A 26,975-nucleotide genomic window follows, 5' to 3' on the forward strand; every position below is an offset into this window, starting at 1 on the left:
GAGTCTAAGATCGCTCCACACCAGTCTCCATTCAGGTCCGACCTTAGACTCCGCCTCCTCCGGCAGAGCCAGCGCTGATTGGCCGAAGGCTGGCCAATGCATTCCTATGCGAATGCAGAGACTTAGAAGTGCTGAGTCAGTTTTGCTCAACTACACATCTGATGCACACTCGGCACTGCTACATCAGATGTAGCAATCTGATGTAGCAGAGCCGAGGGTGCACTAGAACCCCTGTGCAAACTCAGTTCACGCTAATAGAATGCATTGGCCAGTGCTGATTGGCCAATGCATTCTATTAGCCCGATGAAGTAGAGCTGAATGTGTGTGCTAAGCACACACATTCAGCACTGCTTCATCACGCCAATACAATGCATTAGCCAGTGCTGATTGGCCAGAGTACGGAATTCGGCCAATCAGCGCTGGCTCTGCTGGAGGAGGCGGAGTCTAAGGTCGGACCTGAATGGAGACTGGTGTGGAGCGATCTTAGACTCCGCCTCCTCCAGCAGAGCCAGCGCTGATTGGCCGAATTCCGTACTCTGGCCAATCAGCGCTGGCCAATGCATTCTATTAGCCCGATGAAGTAGAGCTGAATGTGTGTGCTAAGCACACACATTCAGCACTGCTTCATCACGCCAATACAATGCATTAGCCAGTGCTGATTGGCCAGAGTACGGAATTCGGCCAATCAGCGCTGGCTCTGCTGGAGGAGGCGGAGTCTAAGGTCGGACCTGAATGGAGACTGGTGTGGAGCGATCTTAGACTCCGCCTCCTCCAGCAGAGCCAGCGCTGATTGGCCGAATTCCGTACTCTGGCCAATCAGCGCTGGCCAATGCATTCTATTAGCCCGATGAAGTAGAGCTGAATGTGTGTGCTAAGCACACACATTCAGCACTGCTTCATCACGCCAATACAATGCATTAGCCAGTGCTGATTGGCCAGAGTACGGAATTCGGCCAATCAGCGCTGGCTCTGCTGGAGGAGGCGGAGTCTAAGGTCGGACCTGAATGGAGACTGGTGTGGAGCGATCTTAGACTCCGCCTCCTCCAGCAGAGCCAGCGCTGATTGGCCGAATTCCGTACTGTAGCCAATCAGCGCTGGCCAATGCATTCTATTAGCCCGATGAAGTAGAGCTGAATGTGTGTGCTTAGCACACACATTCAGCTCTACTTCATCGGGCTAATAGAATGCATTGGCCAATCAGCGCTGGCCAATGCATTCTATTAGCTTGATGAAGCAGAGTGTGCACAAGGGTTCAAGCGCACCCTCGGCTCTGATGTAGCAGAGCCGAGGGTGCACAAGGGTTCAAGTGCACCCTCGGCTCTCCTACATCAGAGCCGAGGGTACGCTTGAACCCTTGTGCAGCCTCAGCTCTGCTACATCAGAGCCGAGGGTGCGCTTGAACCCTTGTGCACACTCTGCTTCATCAAGCTAATAGAATGCATTGGCCAGCACTGATTGGCCAGAGTACGGAATTCGGCCAATCAGCGCTGGCCAATGCATCCCTATGGGAAAAAGTTTATCTCACAAAAATCACAATTACACACCCGATAGAGCCCCAAAAAGTTATTTTTAATAACATTCCCCCCTAAATAAAGGTTATCCCTAGCTATCCCTGCCTGTACAGCTATCCCTGTCTCATAGTCACAAAGTTCACATTCTCATATGACCCGGATTTGAAATCCACTATTCGTCTAAAATGGAGGTCACCTGATTTCGGCAGCCAATGACTTTTTCCAATTTTTTTCAATGCCCCCAGTGTCGTAGTTCCTGTCCCACCTCCCCTGCGCTGTTATTGGTGCAAAAAAGGCGCCAGGGAAGGTGGGAGGGGAATCGAATTTTGGCGCACTTTACCACGCGGTGTTCGATTCGATTCGAACATGGCGAACACCCTGATATCCGATCGAACATGTGTTCGATAGAACACTGTTCGCTCATCTCTAGTTACTATACATCATGGCTCATGTGCCAATAGGGAACACAGATAGTGAAAAATCCTGAACCGTAACCACACCAACTATATAAAGGCAAACCCCATAATTTGACCAATCTTATGGTTCATTTACTCAATGTGCATTGGTACGGTTAACAGGAAAACTCTCAAGTGGATCAAGATTGTTACAATTTTAGGCAGTGTCTGACCACCAAAAAATGTTGCGCTAACCACAAAGCAATGGACAATGCCCTTCATGCACATATGTGAAAGAAGAAACTTAGTTTTAGTAATGGATAGGTCAAGAATTCTGAGTTGATAAACATGGCACAGATTAGATAGATAGATAGATAGATAGATAGATAGATAGATAGATAGATAAATAGATAGACCGACTCACTTTGGAAGGGTAACATTCACTGTTCCAAAAGGCAATATTTCCATAGATTTTCCCCAAAATTTATTTTTCCATCTGATATCTGAAAATTAAAATTTCCATTAATCAATCATCTCACAATGTATCAAAAAAAAAAAAAATCCTAAGTATGAAAGGCCATACACATGAGATAACCACTAATGGCCGACGGCCAGGAGAAGAGTTCTGTCTGCCAAAGGACTGATCCGTCCTGTTGGAAAATCTGGGCTAAGGTAGAACAGAAAAAAAAAAGCATATGGTATGACTGAAAACATTTGGCCGAGCATTTGTTGTGCACAGACTATCAATATTTGTGCTTTTTTTCTAAATTGGCCCCCTGATTCCGAAGTTTCATTGGGTGGGCTGCACAAAAGTCCCCACCTTCACAGCCAACTTTTAATTACCATACGGTCAACTTATACATCTATGAATGAGGTGTTAATTCCTAAGAGTATTGATTAGGAAATGCTGAACTGGACATCCAATGTCCATACACTGCAGTGGCTGCGCCGCTCTATTCTAGATGAGTTCCCATTTACTTAATGAGAACTGAACTGCAATAGTATGACACGGCCATTACACAGGGCACAAACCCGTCTGCTCTGTACCCTGGGCTGAAAATCGCGTATTAATGAGGGTGCTGGCTGCTGGACCTCAACAATCTCACATTGATGACCTATATTATGAATAGGCCATCAATAGTGATTCTTGGAGGACCTGTTTTAAGAAGGGATCTGTATACTATATGCTCTTTTACGTTCTACGTTCCCTATCCTGGAGACTGCAGGGGCCATGCTCATGTCTCAGTTCAGTTAAAATGGCCTCTAATACCATCAAACCACTTTTCTGTTACTGTACTTTTTCACATTTTGCTTCATATCTTACACGTTGGAGTTGACAGGGCTCAGGATCACGCATAGTCAATGCAAACGTGTCAGATGAAAGAACATAATATCATTTTATTATGTCCCATTCTTTAAGAACTCTTTCAATGTATGTTTATTAATACACATTGTATCCTTTGTAGGTTTCCACTGGCATGGTACAGAATAAGCATAGGGAAACTGATGCCAGACAGGAGGTCCTCGAAGTCCATCTGGTCTTCTTGATTTGCAAAGACATAAAATGTTGCAAGTAACATTTTTTTATGCAGCTCCTGAACAGATGCAAGGAAAAACAAAAACAAACTATGTGATCCTTTTCAACATCCGATTCCTTAAAATGTTTCTGTACCATGATGGAGGCAAACTACAACTGGAGTTGTACATTTGCAAACACATCCTTACATTTCTGTAACCTATTGAACCAAAAACATTCTTATTATTGTTCTTAAAGAAGGACGGGTCACCAGGTCTGATAATCCCAGTAGCATACACCACCTGATAGGCCCCGGTCATCCTGAGCATTCTGGTGATTTGTTTATCCCAATCCATTCAGTGATTCCAAAGATATAAGCCCTTTTAATGTGGATGAAAATTAGGATATACTAGCCAAGTGAGTGGTAACTCTACATGACATACAACACACATTGTTTCCATCCCTAGAGAACCTAGGGCTACCACCTGCTTGCCTAATATACCTTAATTTGCGTCAACATTGAAAGGGATTATAACTTTGGAAAGGCTGGACAGATTTGCATAAGCAAAACACAAAAACAGTCAGGATAACAGCGCCTATCAGATGATGTATGTCTTTGGGCTTTTCAGACCTGGTGATGTGACCACTTTAAACTGCAGGAAGGCCGCCATTCTTACCTTGCCAGAAGACAAAATTCTTCGACTCACAGTGACAGGCAGAAATTGGGGGGTGATGGCTAACCTGAAAAAGAAAAGATCTTTGAGTTGATGGATTAATCAGCGAGGACGCTTTATTCTATGAAATTGTCCACGTAAAGTTATTGCAAAACATTGGTTGGTGTTGTCATCCCCTGGAATGGAGGAAATGAATGTTTTGATAAATTCCCCTATTTGGCTTTAGAAACAGGTCTATGCCACCTAATAGGTTTGAAAAATAAAGGGGTACATGGATTGACTGTCCGGGGCTAGCATCAGAGGCACTTCTGCTTGAAAGTATTTTTGGATTAGTATAGGAACCCATCTCTTTATTTGTGCAGAATGCACTCGGATGACACAAGGATGACATCTGATCCATCCCATTGACTTCAATGACCTACTCTATAATCATCGGAACAGAAGGAGCATCAGACCCCATCAGGAGATCCTTGGCCTGCACTCTTGGTCGTGTGCATAAGACCTCATGTTTTTGTTCTAGGGTTCCATGTTCCTATTTCCAGAGATAGCAAACAAAGTCTAGATTGGAATATTTGTATGCAGCTTCACATCAATATTCCAATGTGTGAATGTAAGAAATGGATTCAGCAGAATTTGTCCATAAGAAAACAATCCCAAAATAATTCGTACAACTGTAAACAATAGGAAATTAGTTTCTGAAATTAAAATCTTTGAATTTCCAGAACTGCAATATCTTAACACTGGCTTACTTTAATAGTATATTGTACAAATTCAAGACAAGAAGGATAGCATTGAAAAAAGCAGAGAGATGCAAGTTGGTAAATTTGTAGCCAGCTCTGTAATTTCAGCTCTTGGAAGACGGCGTGCACTGTAAGGAATATAAAAGCTCTAACTGTTAGTCTGGTGTCACTGATCAACTTCACCTGTTCTGAAAAAAATCGAAATCCTTTGTCCTCTCTTATACATTCATAAGTCTCACCGAGCACAGGGTTGAAAGGCTTGCTCCCGGCTCGGTAATATGTGGCAGCATATCCTGAGACTGCAAATGCAGCAATAAGGGCCTGAAAGAGAAGGGAAGAAGATTTAGTTACCGATTTCTGAAAAAGATGCCTAATGGAGTATTCCAACAAATATAACCATGTCTTAATCTTGTAGACAATTAAAAGTGAAATATTTTTGTAAATATCAAAAAAATAAAAAATTCCCAGCACTATACATTAAGTAGTGGCTACCCCTGACATTGCAGCTCAATCCTATTTACTTACTGATTCTGGCTCCTGCCCACAATTGCCTCCGCTTCCACTTCAGCAGCCTCCAGGGCGCCCGTTGCACTATATATCACATACCAGTAATGAACAGTGTTTTAACTTGCTGATGCTGTTTATTGTCTGTATGTAATGCAAAGTGCACGCTGCCCACTGGAGGCTGAAGGTAAAGTGAAGGCTGCTAAGGTCTGGATTGGGACCATGGCAGCCAAACGTCACTGTGTGGGGACAGTTATTGTATGAGAGCCAAGAAAGGGAGCACTTACTGTATGGAGGCCTGTAAAGAGGGCAAGTACTTTTTGGTAGCCACTAGAGATGAGCGAGTACTGTTCGGATCAGCCGATCCGAACAGCACACTCGCATAGAAACGAATGGACATAGCCGGCACGCGGGGGGTTAAGTGGCCGGCCGACGTCAAAGCGGAAGTACCAGGTGCATCCATCCTTTTCTATGGAGCGTGCTGCTCGGATCGGCTGATCCGAACAGTACTCGCTCATCTCTAGTAGCCACTAAAGGAGGCACTTACTGTATAGGCGCCAATAAGTGGGCAGAATACAATGTGCAGGACCACTAAAGGAGGCAGCCTACTGTATGGGGACCAATAAGGAGGAACTATGGGAAGTGGGTGTTATACCACCTGGGCACCAGTAAAGAGGGTCATGTGGGCGCTAGTAAAGTGGGTTTTACACCATGTGGGGGCCAGGAAAGAGAGCATTATACTATGTGGGGGCCAACAAAGGAGGCTTTATGCCAAGTGGGGCATAATACAGTTTGGGCATCAGTAAAGGGGGCATTATATTGTATGGGGGGGCTCAGTAAAGTTTGCTATGGGGCCTTGTTTTTCTAGTTAAGCCCCTGATAAAATGGTATTGCAGCAGCAGTGATACAATGCAAGCACTACTAAACACAAAGAGATATGCCTGATAAATAGTGAAGGGGTGAGCCCCGAAATCCCATCAATCAGCTGACTGGTGGGGGTGCTAGATGTCAAACCTTCATTGATTTGATATTGATGGCTTATCCTATGAACAGGCCATCAATACCAAAGTCATGAAAAACCTGATCATCGTTTTACTAGGTTGCTGTCTAAATGATGAACTCTTTCAGGAAAATTTCTGTAAAGAATATGCTACCCACGCACAAAATCGTGGCCGTGGAAGGCAGAAAGACTTCAGGTTCCACATTATTGCTTTACATGGGGAAAAGTCGACCATGTATTCTGTATTTTATAGATCAATTATTTCACAAAATGACCTTCAGTGGAAAAATATCACCCATATGCAATGACGGTTTATGAATAGTGGGAGCACACGTGTAAGTAATAATAATTCGCTGGCTCAGCAGACACCTTTCCACTTACAAATAAAGTGTTGACAGTCATTAAGACCTAATGGACATACGATATGTTTTATATGTATATCCCAGATCTACCGTACCATACGTTCATGAGGATCATCTGTCTCGGCAGCCTTATCTAACAGCTCACTGTACTCCAATTCTTCACAAAGGTGCTGTAAGGTATTAAGTGGCTCATTCAGCTCTACAGGCATGGAGACTTTGGACAAGTCTTTGCCAATGTTATTCCTCAGAATATTCCAAAGGTTGATATTGCTGGTGTCAGGCGAGGGTGCAGGTAGGCTCGTTCTTCGACCTGTTCGGAATGTACTACCTAAAAGTTCTCCATTGAGAACTGGGTAACAAAACACAAATATTAGAAAATTAGATATTGAAATCAATAATAGTGTGTGAATATGATGAGTAACACAATATCTGCCATTAAAAAACATGTATTTTGCAATGTTTTGCAGATTCCGCCTCTGCAGGCTCTATCTGTAGTTTACATTCCTCTCTGAGCTGATGGGCAGATACTAGAAAGCCAATGGTGTCTTAATAAAAGGCTCAACAGGTTCAGGTTTAGGAAGAAGCTTCAGATTCTTCATAAATCCATACACTCTTGTGTGCAAGAGTGGAATTAGGAACTGGCATATAGTTCATTTATATCTCATGCCAGGGCTTTGCACCAAATGCGCACCACAAAACTGGCATAGCAGGATTGATAAATTTCTCCAAGGATTTACAGTAGAATATATTGTACACAGTAAGTAAAGGAGAATCTGCTCTATAACAGTTTGTCTCTCACTCACAAGAATACCCAGAATCATTCTGCACATATATAGAGAAGTAAAGACATACAGTGATGTGAGTAAAGTGCTTTCGTTGTGATGGAAAGCTCCTATTTAGCTCCACCACAGACTAAGTCTTTCTTTCATCTCTTATCACCTGCAGATCCTGCTCACTTCTCCCCCTCCCCTCTCCATACACTTCTAGAGACATGTTTAATATTAGTGATGTAACCTTGAGATAGATATAACAATGATTTTCAGAGTTAATATGGGTGAACCTCCCAAGATTCATTTCAGGTTCAGGTGTCTTTGGGTTCCTGGTTCGTTTATGGTCAAACAAGTTTGGAATGAAGGGAAAGGATTATACTCTGGGGTATACTCACCTTCCCTCACTTCTTTTGGACTTCCCCACAGCATCTGGCACTCTCTCTTGGTCTCCTCTGTGACATCATGCGCACAAGGTGACTGCAGAGGCCTATGATTGGATAGACATGGGCATGCCGAGCATATTGACGTCATAATGCTCAACATGCCCATGCCACCGCTGTCACATCACAGGCCTCAGAGGTGACCCCGGGGCATCACTTCACCAGGAGAGCGCCGGACGCCACAAGGAGGTCCAAAAGAGTTGAGGTAAGGTGAGTATAAATGTTTTACTTTTTTTTTTTTTTTTGCCTCTACCTATTATACTTCATTATACTTTCATTAAAAAACAAAACATTTGGGATATTCAGGTCAAACCCGGCTCATTCCGAAGTGGTTTTCTCATCTCTATTAGTGACCCAGAATATCCAACAGTGCAAGTGTCTATACAATGAATGATATACAAGTATTGGGTTAATCTCTACCAGACAGAGATGAATGCATATGCCAACCTGCAGAAATAATGTGCGGCTGATACAGAAGATGACAAGATATAGAGACAACATAAAAACTGTATCAGAATTTTATGTAAGAATTACTTTGACGGGACACGTTATCGGCCACACTGGTGTTGTCTTCAGAGATGTTATCACTGACATCACTGATGTAGGATTCGTCATCTGAGGCCTAGGAGCAAAAGGACAAACAAAATAAGCTCCTTATTTCAAGGACTGACATACATGTAAGGACCACTTAATATTGATCTGAGAATTTCTGACTTACTAGTGTCCATACTGTCATTATGTGTTGCATCTAATACGCTACTTTTGGAGTATGGTTTTAAATCTCCGCCTTTACTTATATAGGAAATACCAAGACTATCACCCTGTCCACCAAGAATGTGGTCAAATAACCCGACATTATCAGGATCAGTGCGGATCCAATAGCTGAAACCAACAATCTCTTATATATGGCCAACAGTAACCTATAGAAAGGCCCCTTTAAAGGGGTTGTGCAAGATCAGAAAACATGGTGGCTTCCTTCTCTTCAGGACGTGACCTCATGTACGTTGGTCACATTTTTATTTAGTTATTTTAATTTATTTTATACATAATTTACAGACATTGATAGTCACTGTCCCATATAGGGCTCATAATCTACATTGCATATCAGTAGGTCTTTGGATTGTGGTTGGAAACCGGAGTACCCAGAGGAAACCCACGCAAACATGGGGAGAACATACAAACTCCTTGCAGATGTTGTCCTTGGCAAGAATTGAACCCAGAACTCCAGCGCTGCAAGGCAACAGTGCTAGCTGTTGAGACTGAACTGCAGCATGGTCATGTGACTAATGGATGTGATGTCACTTCCTGAGAAACAACAAACAGCCATGTTTTCTAATCCTGTACAACCCCTTTAAGGGTGAACAAAGGAATTCATGGAGGGGACGATCTAGTGATCGACAAAAGGCTAGTCATGTGACTTGTCTTTCCTTTGGATGACATGTCCAGGTGTACATAGCATCCAGGGATTAGTGGTATAAAACAGATCATTCACAAACTAGATCCACATTTAGGCTAGGGCTGCATAGCATTTTTAGCTGTGACTCCAGTTGCACAACCAACCATCATGTCACCCTGCTACTCCTTCAATAAGTTGTTTGACCCTGAGAATGTTGCGATTGCCACTATGACTGACAAAAACATTGAGCAGTGCTCAATTTTTTTGCAACTGGGAGATGCAGTATCCTCAGAGTCACCTTAGAGGTGGCTGTCATTGGTCGTGCAACAAGCGTTGTATCCAAAACTTGCTATGTGGCCCTATTCTTTGGAATGAAAGCAAATCTCCAAAGATGATGTGTTGTCTATGAATGCAGGGGTAGGTACCACACAACCTTCATTTTGCAGTAGAGGGGCATGCAGTCACCTATAAATAGAGCTAATGTTTATGAGAGTGGAGAGGGATTATGGCAAGTGTAGTCTTTTACATTGCTAAATCCAACAGTAAACCCTGACAGCCTGAAAACAACTTTGCAGCACAGAGCGGGGTGAAATAATGACACAGAAAAATATCTACTTCTGGGCTATGGCAGCATGATCAGATGATCATTCAGACACATTTGGCCACTTTTCTGTATTTTTCTTTTTGTAAGCTCAGATACACTCCTGACATAAATATGCTGGTCTAATATTCTTTGTGTGGCATCGCGTCACCATTTCTATATCAGATGGTGAAAACCACTATAGACCTAATGAGTTTTAAAGCTGAGTATTTTCTACAATTATATCAAACCTAAGTATCCCTCTGTGACTTTAAGAGCCTGGATCTCATCTAAATGACTATAAATCCTTTACTGAGAATGGGCTCATCTGGCAGAGCGTATTACTCACCTCATTCTCTGAAGAGCTGGCGGAGAGAAGAACCTCCTGAGCATCAAAAAATTCAGACACTGATTCCGACATGGACAACCTGCCCTCATTAGAGACCTGTTGGGACAGAGGCAGATTGACATGGATTTGCTCTCCAGTCTGCAGTAGGAATAGAAATACATATAAAACGTCAAGCCTTAGAGAAGAGCACAGTCAAAAGTTGTACTGTGAAAAGGAAAAAAATCAAATATATCTGCTATTACATCTATCTATACACAAATACATAAAATATTCATATACTATTGTAAACACATATATGAAACAGACCTATATTTACACACCCTGTATTTGGTCAGTAGAAAAGCCATGGTCAGGGCAGGTGGAGAATGTTTAGATACTGGTAGCTAGGCTGTGGTCAGGGCAGGAGGAACAGGTTCAGATGTGGTAAACAGGCAGTGGTCAGGAACGAGCAAACAAAACTAACTAGCCAAATGTCTTCATGAAAGTACTAGGAACCTTATTGCTCAGGCACCTTCCAATTAGTGACAGCTAATTAAAAGGGTTATGTAATACTGATGGCCTATCCTTAGGATCTGCGGGGTCTGCCAGTGCAGTTCTCAGTGAGGTTTACATTGCAGGAGCCACATTGTACAGTCTTATTTGTAGTGGTAAAACAGCAGCACTACCCCATAGACTTCAATGGCACTGTAGTAAGTAATCCAAAAAATCCGATATGGTGAGTGAGCAGCATGGCTCCCAGCATGATAACCTTACCAAAGCAGCTTCCCTTTGGGGGTCAGGGCTGACAGACCTCTGCAGATATAATATTGATTGCCTATCCTAAAGGTAAGGCATCAATAGAACAAATGTGGATAATACTAACAAAAACAATTGTGACCTATTAAAAAGATGAGTTTTCCTTTATTTAGGGTACATAGCCCTCAAAATCAATAGTGATACTAAAATTGTAGCGCTTGGCTCAAATATAGTATATATATGGCTTTATACACGATACTTTAGAGGGATGCATTTGAGTTCACTCCTCCAAGTTCCATTCAAATTGTATAGCCATTATTAAGAGAAAGTATATACACAGATTGTGGGGAACGAGGGTACTAGTATTACCTCCCTCTATAGGTATCCCCAATATCTTGATGACAACCTGTGTATCCAGCACTGCTTAAAGCGTCCGCAGTGTAAATACAACCTATCCACATCAATACAGACCGAAGATCGCCTGGACACAGCTGTGCATATGGGAACTGATAGACGTATCGTAGGGACGAGGACTAGTTAGCTACACTCCATCCCATACGGTCATATCCTAGCCCCCCTGCCAGTGTTCAATGTCCTGTCAGTACCATCCAGCTACTGGGTCCATATCTAGTCTGATAGGGTCGGTCAATGATAAGTATATCCTCCTATCTCATGTTGGGAGTCTCTGCATAAAGTCATCCACCTACGTATTAGTATTCCTTCCTTTTTAACCCTACGTGTTTCGCCTTTCTATCATGGCTCATCAGGGGTATTGCTGGTGGGATATCTCATTTGCAGGTGCTAATTTCTCCCTAGTAATTAGGGCAAACAGGCGACCACCGTCTAGTGACGCCGCACTGATGCCCTGTTCGGTGTATGTTGAAAATAACTCAAAGGTGCAAGGGAGCAGTTGGATACAAATCACTGTGTGTTTATGGGTTGGTCCTGTAAGAGGCAGCTCACACCAAAATTACAACCCTCTTCTTCAGAAAATCTTGAACCTACAATAGACTTGCTGTTTTTACAATCACATATGATCAGCTTCTACCACCACCTGTGGTCTCCATACGCCTTCCCAAATACAACATTATACCTATTTGTAATCGGTCTCTGCGTTCCTTCTGTACCAGTCATTTATTCTCTAAGCTTATGTTTATTGTAGTTCTTTTTACTGAATCATTTTATAGACTTAGTATAATTAAAAGTGCCTTAACACAAACAATAATGGTAACAACAGATCCACATGGTGCCTGCAGACCCCTGTAACTAAGGCTACATTGGCATCTGCATCAGGGACTGTGTTTGACGTCTTTGTTGAAGAATTGGTTGAAAATTGAGGATGAAAAAGTCCTGCATGCCAGAAATGACAGCAAAAAAACAGACACCCGACAAACCCTATTACAGTCCATTGGATATCTGGGGATCCATCCTCCATTATTAGACAGGTCTATCTTTTCTTATACCTACAACACAGCAGAAGAACGGACTGAACAACACAGATGTAATCCCAGTCTTGTAATAGGGTCTGCCAGGGCTCTGTTGAGTTCTGTATCATTTAAAATCCAAAAAATGGGAAAACTAATGAAAATGCTGACAAATGCACCGAAATGAACCTCAAATGGTTGAATAACTTACATGTGATGTGATTTTTTTTTTGGGGGGGGGGGGAGGGGAGGCGTGATGGTATAGTCTGCTACATTATCCTATGTAGCAAAATAAAACAGAATCCTTATAGATCTCATTCTGATCAATGTAATCTATCATAACCACCCTGTTTAGATCTCCGTATAGTATATATGAAAGAAACCACTAGAGGCCGCTATAACGCGCCCAAATCCATTCCTATTCAATTATGAACAATTTAATTAGTTTGATTGTAAATTCTGATCCAAAGTAAACACAAGTTCGTCAATAATAAGATAAGGCCGGACTACAACAATATTGATACGATAAGACTGAATACACCATCATAGCAACTGTATCAGCTAGACTAGGAATCATTTTACAATGTGTACTGTAATAACTTCTACAAAGAAGGTCAATTACGAACTATAAACCTATTTTAAGGTAGTCAGGTAGGAACCTGTCATCAGGTTTGGGTCTCTGAAACCAGCAGCATGTCCTTATGTTACTAATGTTGAGAACCCTAAACTTGATATTATATGCTCCATTGGTGCCTATATTTATGCGTTTTACAAATTTTTATAGTGATGGATATGAATCTGGGACTAATCCTCAGCAGCATTTGGTGCATACAGTGAACCAGTATCCAGTCGTGCAGTCCGCTCCGGAGTAGGTCCAAATGAATGGGTCTAGTCAGGAGGGAGTGTCGCGAGGTGGACGTCCGCGGCCGCAGAATCCGCCTGAAGAAAGGGCATGTTGCTTCTTTTTCCCGGTTTGTTCCTGCTCGCGGAAAAAGGAAATGACTGGCTCCCATTGATTTCATTGGATGATTTTTTTTATGTTGCATCAGCCCCGATCCCCAACGTTGTTTGTTCATTTCCTAAATATCCCCTTTAAGTCTTTTCCCTTTAAGTGATTGTGTACCGCTATGCGATCACTGTATAATTGGGGAGGATGAGACCTGAGGCCACAGCGTTGGGTTAGTAAAAAATACCTGGCTAATAGGCTAATTATGGATGTGTGTGCGAGAGATTCCCAATATCCAGACAGCATATTTGGCTCCCTGTTAGTCGGGTTTACAATGCTAAAGTTCATTACTTGTTCAGAGGCAATCTCACTAATTGTGGAGATAATGATGCAGATTCATTACTGCAGGGCATTTCTCGCTCGACTCGTGAAAAAAAAAAAAAGAAGTATCTCGCAGGCAGCCTTAGTCTAATAAACCAATTATCATCAGAGAGAACCGCAGTACAACCATACCGCATTTATGGTGTCAAACCATTGAAAGCAGCTAATAGAAATAGAATCAAATATGCAAAGTGACCCAAACCTTTACAAATAAGTCCCTCTTTAATATAAGGTTCACTTGGTAAAGAATTTAATTATACTCAGCCTCAAGAATATGGCTAGTCTTAAAGGGGTTGCCCATGAATTACAGAAATGCGGTGGTATCTGGGGTGCAGGTAAAAAAACATACAAAAACAAAATAAAGGTATACTCCCCATAAGATATAGTCCCCTAACAGTACCGGTACCAGGGTTCGTCAACCAAAAGCGGGGAGAGTCAAATAACTACTAGACCAATCTGTGTCCCCATTGGTTGCTGGAGAGGGATCGGTGATGCCACATACGTAGATCACTGGTTCCATGATACAGGGTATAATTTAGAGCAATAACTGCAAGACTGGTTGAAGCTGCTCCCCGTCCCAATGACTAGTTAAGGTAAATTTGCATATGCAGATATAAGGTGTGATAAAATTATAACTTGACTTTTCAGGAATAGAACATGTTCCCTTTAAAGAATAAATTAACTGTACTGTATTTCGACTCACTGAGCAGCTGACTCGCCCTTTAAGGGGGCATTAACACGGAAGAAGTTGGCGCTGATTCTGGCACGATAACTCGCATCAGAATCCACACGGAAATAAAGCCTCCCATTTACTTCAACGGGTTCCGTTTTCTGTGCGAAACCCATTGAAATTAATGGGAGGTTTTTTTCCCCATTGAGTTCAATGGGTTCCACATGGAAGAAAGAACCAATTGAAGTCAATGGGAAGATTTATTTCCGCATGGATTCTGATGAGAGTTATCGTGCCAGAATCAGCGCCAACTTCCTCCGTGTGAATGCCCCCTAATAGTTATAAGATTAATAGGGCTTTTAGAGAAAACAAAAGAAAAAGCAGAAAGTCCATATTCAGTTGGGAGAATTTATTAAGACTGTGAGCGAGGAGATAGAATAGATCATTTAGGAATTCTCGTAAAAGTATGAATTATCATCAATATTGTATTTTGTGGACATTTATGGGGGTGGCTTTTTGTTTTGCTCTGGTTAACAGCATTTAGAGATACACTTTACATCCTCTGTTATCAGAACTTCCCACGCTCGTATACAAGACTTCTCCCGAGCTGCACCACTTCTCTGGAATGCTCTACCCCGAACAATCAGATTAACTCCCAATTTCTACAGCTTCAAACGTAAACTGAAGACACATCTTTTCAGAAAGGCCTATCATAATTCCTAATGTAAACCTTTCCGTACCGTAATTAGAATCCCCAAAATGTAACCCTCCTCTGTCCCCGCTCCCACATTACCCCACATGATATGAGGCCATTTCAGGGTAACTTTATATGTCCAAGCACCATCCACATGTGAAAGGACACAACTGGTGATGGCTCATAAAGTTTTATGTTTGTGTAATGACAGTAACCTCTATTACAAAATTGTGAGACCACTGTATAAGCAATGCCGCCCCTGCTTCCTCTTGTGTCACCCCCTCTACCTCATAGACTGTAAGATCTTGCGAGCAGGGCCTTCAGTCCCATTGTGTGAAATGACTTTCTTTGTAATGTATCTTTCGGTCTGTATTTGAACCCTGCAAATTGTACAGCGCTGCAGAATATGTTGGTGCTTTATAAATAAAATGTATTATTATATATTATTTATAGCATTCACATGGACCATAGTCACAATAGTTCAGAGATGTTCATTGAGGTCTGTGGGGGAGTTTTTGCAGACATGCCTTGTGACCTTTGTGGTGGTCATTGTGCAGTGAGAGGAAGTAAATGAGCCATGACCATCACCTGTTGTTGTTTTCTAATGACAGATTCCTAATTATGGAGATTCTCCATATAATGAGTAGAGATGAGTGAGTACTGTTCGGATCAGCCGATCTGAACAGCACGCACGCATTGAAATGAATGGACGTAGCCGGCACGTGGGGGGTTAAGCGGCCGGCGTCAAAGCGGAAGTACCAGGTGCATCCATTCATTTCAATGCGTGCGTGCTGTTCGGATCGGCTGATCCGAACAGTACTCGCTCATCTCTAATAATGAGACCTCATAGGCATTAAATGTAAGAAAATGAAATATGGTGAAAAAAAATAATAACCTCATCTGGACTTGCTATAATGTTGACACTGACAACCTGGTCAGAGATGACGGATTCAGTATGTATTCTGTTAAGTCGACTTCTCAACTCTGAATTGTGATTCAGTGCCTGCAAAATAAAAGACGAAAATGAATAAAGACTTGTTGGATTTTGTTGAGAAGAGTTATGTTACATATACAAAGTCTGTAATGTTTAAGTCGAGATAAGCAGCGCTATGCAAATGTCTTGAATAAACCTTTTATATATAGCCATTCTGTCCCAGACAAGCCCCCAGATATTGTAGTTTTAAAATATTAAAAACTCCACAAATAGGAGGGATGAAATAAGCAAAACTCATTTCATGCCGTATCTGGCAATAAACTGCTGCCATAACGTTTTCTAGTGTAATTTGCTTGTTAAGCAGTAAACTAACAAAAAACAGGACCGCATGCCACGTTACCAAATAATGAAGATAGCGGTGGTTTACATGTTACTTCCTAAAATATCACAGTGCTTGAAAGGTCTATTCTGCACACATTATACACTGTCTACCAATAAGTATTTGGACCCCTGTGGTAGAAAAGAAAAACAACATTTGTTCCTATCCAATAGTTGGTAGACCCCAGCAGATGCTTCCTTACGGATGGGATTGATCGGCACAATACTCCCGGATGCCTGGTGAAACTCCTGGTGTATGTGAGCCATCGGTTGGGTGCGGTTTCTCTGGCCAGCACTTGTCGGTCTCTATCTCCCAGTTTCGGGGGTCTGCCGACTCGGGGCACATTCTGACAATCACCATTCACCTTTCACTTCGCAATCACATTGCCCACTGTCGATTTTGGGTAATTCAATTTGCTTATGTCCCTTAAGGATCGACTATTTCTGTGGAACCCCACAATTACCCCTTTCTCGTGGCATCTTGCATGTGACTAATGCCAATGCTATTTCCTATGTAATGGCGGAAGGCGTGACATACATCACAACCGCAGATATCTTCATTTGCATGGGTGTCCCAATACTTATTAGTAGACAGTATAGTGTGCCCTTGTAAGGTCCAGACGGCAGGCATATCATTTTTAGAACCTGTAAAGCCCCTGTCTGTAGATATGTGACTATGTGTCCGGAAATTCCTGGCAAGGCACTATTGACTTAGTATTGTGTGTTCTGTATGCTGATGAGTTTTATACAAAAACTAGCGGGGAAACAGCAAGCAAAATATATATAAGTCGTTATTTATTTGGTGAGTTTTGGCATTTATTCCACCGCAACCAACATACAAGCATTTCTTTTATACTTTTCCTCTGGCTAAGATGCTACAAAGTCCAAGGCACCACCAAAAGGAAGTGTTTAAAGATTTACTCCAGTGCACAGGAGCATAAAACAGTTATGATGCAACAAGGTCGTCTTCAGGAGTCCTGAATGTTAAAAAGTTGATGATCTAAAATGAAGCTCTGAACACATCACTGCCTTGGGCTTTCTCGCATACAAGAGTTGGATTTTAATTCCAATTCTATTTCCTTTGCCTAGGATCCATTGCTAGTTTTAGCTTGAAAATGCTTGCAAGAATGTGATCAAATCTGCACTGTCTGAACTAAACCATAGCCGCCTCTTCAGACTTTTTCTACATTTGAAACTGCCCTGTACCAGAGCCCTGGTAAAGTTGCCCAACTCCTGCTGCTGCATATCCTCAGATACTATATGCACGCGTGCATTGGGTTAGACATTAGCAAAAATAATTCTCTATACTGGCAGCTGAGACATACCTTAAGAACGCCATTTGATGGCCTCACTATTTCACTAGCCCTGTCCCACTTAGAGCTCTTGACCTTGTCTGTAGACTTAATAAAACCTCCACAGACCTGACACAGACTCTCGCCCTTCTAAAAGACACAGCGTAACATACCTGATCTAGACCATGATGATCATAAAGACCTGACTGATAGTTTAGGTCCACCTATGATTTGTGCTTGGGGTAGAGTACTACAAGTTACTACACTCTCTCTCAAGGCTTGAGTAAATTGGTAGACTAGCCTCAGAAGATTGCCCAAGGTGTTGGATGGCGCAGTACTGCGTACGTGTTGGAAGTGTAAAGTTCTGAGGGGCTTCTGGCATAGAGTTCTTGAATCTTTTCTAGGTGTCCCAAAAATGTTACACCCCTAAGTCTTGTCTATTTGGATGCATACAAGAATTTTCTGCTAACGTAGCAACACATAGCTATATAAAAGATTGTTATATTGGAATTGGCAATGCCCCAAAGAAGAACAACATATTACCTGTGTATAAGCTTTCATATCTAACCCATAGAAATCCCAATAAATTCAATAAGATCTAGGAAAGGTGACTTGCCCCTGCACAAACAGCCAAAACAGTAAACACTTTGCAACACTTTACACCAGATTTCTGGCACAAAAAAGTCATAAACCTTGTGTTTGCAATTCTTCAGACACCTGTTGCGTTTCCTGAAAAACTCATGTAGATATTTATATAGTGATATTTGTATCATTTTGTGTCTCTTACATTTGTTATACACTCTTACATAATCTGTTGGTGAGAACAATGTCTTGGGCGAAGGGCAGCAAATATTTTTAATAGCACCTTGTAGACTGTATTTAGCTACACAGTATACAGTAGATGGCACCAAGTTAGACTTTAGGCTTGACGTACCTTTAAGCACTGAGGGAATAGGCTTAGATTTCTAACCTACGTGGATCACAGCAGTTCATTTACTAGTGAATCATGACATGTTTAGCACTCGGCATATGGCGGATGTTCAGGAGGGTCTCTCTAATTACTTTCTACAGCACTGATGTGGAAAGGTGTCTTGTAACCCAAGATAAAACGTACCTGAGAAAGTGACTGTCTGAGGCGGACAATCTGTGTATTCTGGCTGCTGTAATCCTGTTCAGAAACCATCTGCTTCATTTTTTCTTTCTCAATAGCTATGGTGTTATAGGCAGATTTCAGGAGGGAATGGACTGGAAATGACAAGAAACAACAGTACTCAAAATTTACTATACAATAGCCAAGGTGAACTAATATACAGTAATAGTCCAAGTAAAATGGTGACAAGAGCCACACCATTACAGACTGGTTTCTTTAAACAGGCAAAAGGCAGGAGATATTTTAAGAAAGCAAACCAAGTGGTACTTACCTCTACCTGGTCTGATGTTAAACCACCACTGAGGCCTTGCCTACATACACTGGGCTGAGCAATGAATTCAGGGGGTATGTACCGATTGGTTTGTTTTTTAACGTATTTCCTGCCTGTGACCATCTTTTCTGTAGAAACGAACAACCCCTTTATAGTAGCAAAGTAAACATACTCAGCTTTACAAAGCTCAAATTTACAAAGAAGTGAACAGAGAGAGTCACACCTATGTGGCAACCTGTCCTCTATTCAGAAGCTGGTGTCCCAGACTCCATTCATGATATAGGTGTGGGTACCAGGCGTACCATACATGTTTCAGAAGGTATAACCCCTGGGACTCCCAATAATCAAGTCTAAAAGTTCTCCTGAATGTTCAGTGTCAATGGAGAGACAATGTGCTCACGTGGCTAATACTCTATTCACTTCTAGCCATCCAGGATAGCAATGTTCTGCAGTCCCGTAAAAGTGAATGGAATGACGGCCAAGTATGCACACTACTGCTCCATTCACATGAAGTTTTAAGGGGAACTTACAATACCCATTCTTAAGATCCTTGATGTTCCAGCAGAAGGATCACCAGTGACTGGAAACATTTTCCCTACCTTGTGAATAGGGATAGAGGGCCTAGAGGGGGAAGGAAACCCATTAAGGACCAAGGCAGTATTAACATAAAAGTCTAGGGCTACAGTGTTCTATCCTTTTGCAAATAGAAGTTACAATTGCAGCCCTCGCAGGTTCATAATGCAAATTCATACACTTACTGTACACTGACAAAAGAATAGAAGGGCGACACAGTGATCTTTAGTTTCATGACGAGAATTGCAACCAAAGCCACCATGTAGCCTACCCACATTCCATCAACCATAATTCCATCCAATCACTGTAGCCCAATTTTTCCAATCACAACCAACTAGGAACTAGCCTACATTAGAGCCATCATTTCTGCCCTCTGCTGGTATAACTCAGTAGTAAACATGCTGGACCCCCTCCCACAAGGCCCCCCAACTTTTCAGCTATTAAAGGGGTTTTACAACCTTATAAAAACATGTCAGCTTTCTAGTATTGAAGCTTAGCACCAATAAAGTGAATAGGGCTGAGCTGCCATACATTACACGGCCTGTGGATAGATGTGGCACTGTTTTTGGAGGAGTCCTGTATGATCCCTTTAATGGAGTGCTTGATGACAGATGCTCCTTTTTGCTTAATTATTACAAAATTTACAAACCATAATTAAATCCTTTTTGATTTGTGCACATTTTCTCGTTTGTTTAACCAGAGAATCGTCTTTTTATTACATATAATGAATATTTTATTGGCAACATAAAATAAATATCAGCTTCGGCTTTCTCTAAATGTACCTTTCTGTGCTAATAAGCAAAATTCTTCCTGCAGCTTGGTATAGTCAGAAGCAAACTCCAAGGCATCAGTGACATGACTTGGAGGATTTTGGAACTCAACGTCTGCATAGAGGTTAGGGTTGGAGGCGTGCAGTCGAACCGGAGACATTGAAGCGCTGAGAGGTACCTAGGAGAAATCATTTATTAATATGGTACATTATGGAACACTGGTCTATACCACAGACTAGGTCAATCTGCCCAACCTGCAAAGGATGCGTATCTTGCGTGACCTTGTTCGATTTCCTACAGTTACTCTGAACTCAATTGCCAAGGAAAGTAAAAGACAAAGTCATTCATATTTTATCAGAATATTATTGACTGTTCCACTTGTAAGCTTCCACATTTTCAGTAATAATAACCCCCCACCGCTAGGACTATCTTACTCCTAAAGTAGAAAATAAGCTATTCATGTTCATGTACATGTAGCAGCGCACAAAGGACTATGTCACCATACAGACACCTTCCATAAAGATCACTTACAAGATGATCATAGTACAGTAGGTGCCATCGCGTCTTCTGAACATGGTCTGAATTCTGACCCCATTCATGGGGTAATGACTGGGGTAAGTTAAAAATGTACACCCATTTTTGAATGGCGCAAGGGGAAGTTCTCACGGCAATATCCAGGAATATTGTTATAGAAGAGGGTGACAAACACTCATCTTCCCTTTTCAGGTCCCACGTAGTGTCCAGAGATCAGCCGTCTGACTATGTGTGACACACGCTCTTTGAGCAGTTGAAGCCAGGTTCTTTATGCAGGTCTATTAAATAGATTCTATGAATTGGTGACATAAGTCAGCTGTCTACAAGATGCCCTATTGCTAATGAACACAATAATAAGAAATAATTATGTGATTCTTTAAAGGGGAAGCGAAAAAAGTTCAGTGCCGAACAAGGTTTGGTAGACTTAATGTTTGTGCACATCACCATTGGGATTTCTGCTTCTCCATTCCATTATAGGAACAGAAAAGTTGAAATCTCGACAGTTCCTTCACATACAAACCCAGATGCACCGTTGCTATGAACTCTGCCATGGATTTGCAGTTTGCACTATGAAGGATAAATTAGCCTTGGCTATCCTTAATGGTTTCCAAGCAAAAACGCCTTCAAATATTGAAACGTCAATTTATCTTCTGTCTGGTTTTTGGACTCATGGAAAGCTCTGCGCAATATCAACTATGGAGCCGTTATCCACTGCAAACACGAAGGCGAAATACACATGGTTTATGAGCACATTACAGAGTGGAATATATACCATTCCACATTCTGCTGTGTGAACATATCCTAAGAGTGGCCTCACATGTTATTAGTAGAGATGAGCGAGTAGTACTATTAGAAATACTCGTACTCGATCGAGTACCACTCGCTGTTCGAATGTAAAAGTTCGATGCAGAACCAGCATTGATTGGCCGAATGCTATACAGTCGGCCAATCAATGCTGGTTCTTTTCCTACCTCTAGAAGTCTTCTCCGTGCAGCTTCCCCGCGGCGTCTTCCGGCTCTTCATTCACTCTGCCAGGCATCGGGCCTGGGCAGAGCCGACTGTGCATGTCTGCTTGTAGTGCGGGCATGCACAGTCGGCTCTGTCCAGGCCTGATGTCTGGCAGAGTGAATGAAGAGCCGGAAGACGCTGCGGGGACGCTGCAAGGAGAAGACTGCACGGAGGATCCAGCCCGACCCTCACTCGTGGACTTGGTAAGTATAATTTGATCGAACGTTGCCTACCCCTGAAACGAGCATTTTCCCTCCATAGACTATAATAGGGTTCGATATTCGATTCGAGTAGTCGAATATTGAGGGGCTACTCAAAACGAATATCGAACCTCGGACATTTTACTGTTCGCTCATCTCTAGTTATTAGAAGAAAAAAAAAAAGCTCTTTTGTAAAAATGTTCAAATATCATATACTGTATATTGCAAATATCATTGCAGCCAAATGTTTGCTGAAAGTCAATAGGGAATTATAAAATGCAATAGTAATAGTTTTTTTTCAGATATTTTTGTTCCATTGATATAGTTTTTTGCTTTATTTTTTTCAAAATGCAGCATGCGCTATAGCGTTTTGTGTTGTTCTTTTTCAGTAGAACCCAAAACAGAAAAAGTGTGTGAAAGACATTGCATTTCATTGTTCATCATTACTGGCGGAGCCGACAGACAAAAGAGGATGTTTTGCAATAGATCAGCGCCCTTGCGCTATCTCAATGGAACCATGAAAGTCAATATGAATGGATCGAAAACAGGTTTATAGCTATTCACTTCACAACCCTTCACTTGTCTATTTTCCAACCAATTTCTTTCTGGAGTTGGAAAAATTAAACCACAAAGATCTGGAATTGCATTACTAATGGATGTGCAGTGGCAGATGGACGTATACGATGTAGTCAATAATAAAAAAAAAAAAAAAGTATGACAGATATTTTCTATTATTTTGCAAATAACTGTAATCCATCGTTAACCTAATGGAAATGGAAATCTTCCAATGGAGCTTCTATATGTCCTGTAAGGAAACACTAAAAGGCAAGAATAGAAAGTTGTAGACCGGAGGCGTTGAGATTTCTGGATGTACCACATATCAGTATTGCTTATTTTATCTTATAACCCATTTTGTGTAGTCTTGTTAAAAAAATAAATAAAAAAATAACCTAATGGACAGCACATGGTAAATTATATCGATTGTTTTATTTCCCTGAGGCCCGGTTCACATCTGCGTTCGTTAATCCGTTCGGGAAGTCCGCTTAGGGGCCCCCTGAATGGATTACCAAACGCACTGACAAGTGGTAAGCAATGAAAGCACACGGACCCCATAGAGTATAATGGGGTCCGTGTGTTTTTTGCGCAGTGTCCTCACGGAGAGGAAAGTAGTTCATGAAGTACTTTTCTCTCCGAATGTTCTATGTGGACACTGCGCAGAAAACACACGGACCCCATTATAGTCTATGGGGTCTGTGTGCTTTCATAAGCTCACCGCTTGTATTCCGTTCGGGGGGTACCCAAGCAGACGCCTCGAACGGAATACTGAACGCAGATGTGAACCAGATCTTACCTTATCCCAAAATTTAGTCATCTAATGTTCCTGTGGATCAGGAGATCCGATCACACAAAACCCTATGACCACTAAATCCCTGAGTTGCCATATCTTATTAGATAGATAGAATTGCTTCTGGAGTGAGGAGAGTCGGCAAGGTTAGATAGTTTTCTGTAAGTAGGAATAAGAGGCTCTGTTTAGTATACCAATGGTATATGCTATTCATTCTAAATGAACGGGGCATGGAATTACATATGGCTCCACATACTAACCGAAAGGGAGTAGCTGAGTCTTGGAACAAACTTTCAGTGGATCTAAGTGAATGTAAGCATGTCTGGGATAAACACATCTGTCCTAAGATAAAATGGTATTAATACAAGGACAGACTTTTCCTGACGTCAATCTTCTATGTTTCAAAGTTGCAAAATGTAGAATAAAGATTTGTGATGGAGATGATGTTTCAGGGCTCAGTGTGCAGCCCAAGTGGGTGCCAATTTTCTAACAGAAGGAACTCAAACCACACTCAGATAACTTACAAGTGCCTTCCATGATGCATTCATTTCTATGGGGAGGTTCCATCCCATTCTGATATCACAGGGCAGGATAGGACTTTCTCTATAATGGCGAGTTCACACGGAGTTTACAGGCGCGCATTCTGGCACGTATACACGTGTCAGAATGTGAGCGCTCAAAACAGATCCCATTCATTTCAATACATCGTTACGGGCGTATAACGCAAAATTACGCGCGCAAAATTATGCACGTTATACACCTGTAACAATACATTGATATGAATGGGATCTGTTTTAAGTGCTCACATTCGGACACGTGTATACGTGCCAGAATGCGAGCGTGTTAACTCCGTGCGAACTGGCTACATTGAAAGCAATAGGGAGAAAAGACTCCCATTGATTTGAATGGGTAGCGCGCGTATGCCGGCACACCAGCACTCATTCAAATCAATGGGAGCTGCTTTTTACGCACTCATTCTGAACTCATTTTACGTTCAGAATGAGTGCAGCGTAACATCGTGTGAAGGCACCCTAATTATTTGATAAGAACTAAGCACACTAGGTAGTGTGCATGGACTCTTACACATATACACATAAGACAATGATCTACTCATATACATATAATAAAGGGTGCTAAGAGAAAGGCGTTGCCCAGGAGTTTGGATTTAAAGGTGCAGCAACTGCATCGGGTCACTGATGCCGGGGAACACCCAAACATTTGTTTGTCACAGTAGAAAGATTAAATTTATCATTGGCATATGCTAGGTTGGTAGTGTGTTGCAAATTTTGCATTGGAGCGCCGGTATTACATTACATCTCTGCCATCACCACTTCATTTGCACTATGAAATATATCATTGGTTAACATAAGGAGGAGTGTAAGAGATGCATAACGCAATACACAGCTTCGTGTGAGCCCTGCCATCTCCTGCTGACTGTAAAAGATTTTTCAACCCATTTGACAAAAGTTGCTGAGCAGAATGTGAATGAGCTGGGAAGTCCTGAGTCTCACCGGGGAGTCTCATCACAGCCTCGCAAGTTTTTTCACAAGTTCTATTTTAGGGAAGAAGGAAGTGGCTGTCAAATCTTATTTTGTCTCCAAGCCCCAGTTATATTTACCAGGACGTGAAATTTTATTTATACCCAGGATAGCAGCTGCGTGTCACTACAATGCGTGTGTACAATATGATGTCTAAAGCTTGTCGAATATTTCCTTATAAACATACAATAGATACCTGAAGAAGAAATCAGGATCAGCTATTTTTTATATTCTATTATTATATGCTTTTGTAAAATTTAACAGATTCTAACTAGGTATATTACCGTTCATCAGTATTACAGATTCTGAATACCTATAGCTTTTCTTTAAAGGGATCTTTCTATCTCTGTAATGTAAAGCGTATTCACAGGATAGGGCTTAGCTTAGAGATCGGTGGAAGTCCAACTTCTCAGACCCCCACCAATCAGGATATGTCCCATTAAGTGCACAACTTGGAGTGCACATAAGAAGATTGGGAGGGGTAGACACTAGAGATGAGCGAGTAGTACTCGATCGAGTAGGTATTCGATCTACTACGGTATTCGAAATACTCGTACTCGATCGAGCACCACTCGCTATTCGAATATAAAAGTTCGATGCAGAACCAGCATTGATTGGCCGAATGCTATACAGTCGTCCAATCAACGCTGGTTCTTCTCCTACCTTTAGAAGTCTTCTCTGTGCAGCTTCCCTGCGGCGTCTTCCGGCTCTTCATTCACTCTGCCAGGCATCGGGCCTGGGCAGAGCCGACTGCGCATGTCTGCTTGTAGTGCGGACATGCGCAGTCGGCTCTGCCCAGGCCCGATGCCTGGCAGAGTGAATGAAGAGCCGGAAGACGCCGCGGGGACGCTGCAAGGAGAAGACTTCTCGGAGGATCCAGCCCGACCCTCACTCGTGGACTTGGTAAGTATAATTTGATCGAACGTTGCCTACACCTGAAACGAGCATTTTCCCCCCATAGACTATTATAGGGTTCGATATTCGATTCGAGTAGTCGAATATTGAGGGGCTACTTGAAACGAATATCGAACCTCGAACATTTTACTGTTCGCTCATCTCTAGTAGACAAGCAAACCATATTTAGAATGAAGATCTGTCAACAGCAGCAAGATTCCTGATAGCGAAAGATAAAAGTTATGTTCAAATATGGATTCTGCTTCCATTTGAGCTTTAGTCTGCAGTTCTGCCGCTTTTGATAGTAGGAATAAAACAATCTGGAATGCTATTCGGAAACCATAGCTGCCAAAATGCATTCACATTTGCGTCTTTGTCTCGGTTATTATGATTTGTTGCAGAATAAGAAGAATGGAAAAATTGTCTATCAATTAATGGACAACAGATTCCGAGGGAACCCCTTTGACTTAAATGATGACTATCAGGTGACCAAGATTTTTTTTTTTCACAGGCATCACTAGACAGAGTCCTGACAGACTCAGCAACAGCGACTCCAAAGCAGATGTGATCATAGCCTCACATCGAGCGAATGATAGCAAAAAGTTGTTAGACATTAGAGGGTTTTCAATACAACCATGCAACCATTGTACGGAAACTGAGTAAGTGGTGCAAACATGCCATGCTGAGGACACCTTTATATACGTCATAACCTCCCTGGATATATCTACCGTATTCTAAAGTATCATGTTCTTCCTAATGCATGCACAGCAGCAAAACAGAAAAGTTCAAGTAAGAAATGGCATGGATGAATATTGTACCTGAAGTTGTATTTTTGCATCTTTGCTGACACTTTTTGTCCTCCACCTCCTCGCCGTGCGCTTGTCTTTCTTTGACATATCTACACAGTTAGCCTGAATTGCACAAACCATTAAAAGCAACAGAAAGCTATTAAAGTCAGAGACAAAGCAGGACAACACATGCTGATAAGGTATATTAGTAAA

At 41.9% G+C, this 26,975-nt stretch overlaps 1 protein-coding gene across 2 annotated transcripts in view; it reads right to left on the reverse strand.

Moving 5' to 3' along the window:
- OSBPL6 (oxysterol binding protein like 6) overlaps positions 1–26,975 on the reverse strand; it is a 176,744-nt gene that overhangs the window by 14,146 nt on the left and 135,623 nt on the right. The window contains exons 10-19 of one of the 2 annotated variants that reach the window (XM_075284003.1): positions 26,793–26,885; positions 20,468–20,633; positions 18,806–18,936; positions 15,983–16,090; positions 10,238–10,375; positions 8,447–8,534; positions 6,798–7,051; positions 5,020–5,157; positions 4,100–4,163; positions 2,331–2,409 (exon numbers count right to left, since the gene is read on the reverse strand). In XM_075284003.1, the coding sequence (XP_075140104.1) occupies positions 2,331–2,409; positions 4,100–4,163; positions 5,020–5,157; positions 6,798–7,051; positions 8,447–8,534; positions 10,238–10,375; positions 15,983–16,090; positions 18,806–18,936; positions 20,468–20,633; positions 26,793–26,885 (1,259 nt within the window). The remainder of the gene's footprint in view (positions 1–2,330; positions 2,410–4,099; positions 4,164–5,019; positions 5,158–6,797; positions 7,052–8,446; positions 8,535–10,237; positions 10,376–15,982; positions 16,091–18,805; positions 18,937–20,467; positions 20,634–26,792; positions 26,886–26,975) is intronic. The other variant, XM_075284004.1, reaches the window with a different exon arrangement.

The sequence above is a fragment of the Leptodactylus fuscus genome, chromosome 8 (genome assembly GCF_031893055.1).
Source record: "Leptodactylus fuscus isolate aLepFus1 chromosome 8, aLepFus1.hap2, whole genome shotgun sequence".
In the NCBI taxonomy this organism is placed as follows: Eukaryota; Metazoa; Chordata; class Amphibia; order Anura; family Leptodactylidae; genus Leptodactylus; species Leptodactylus fuscus.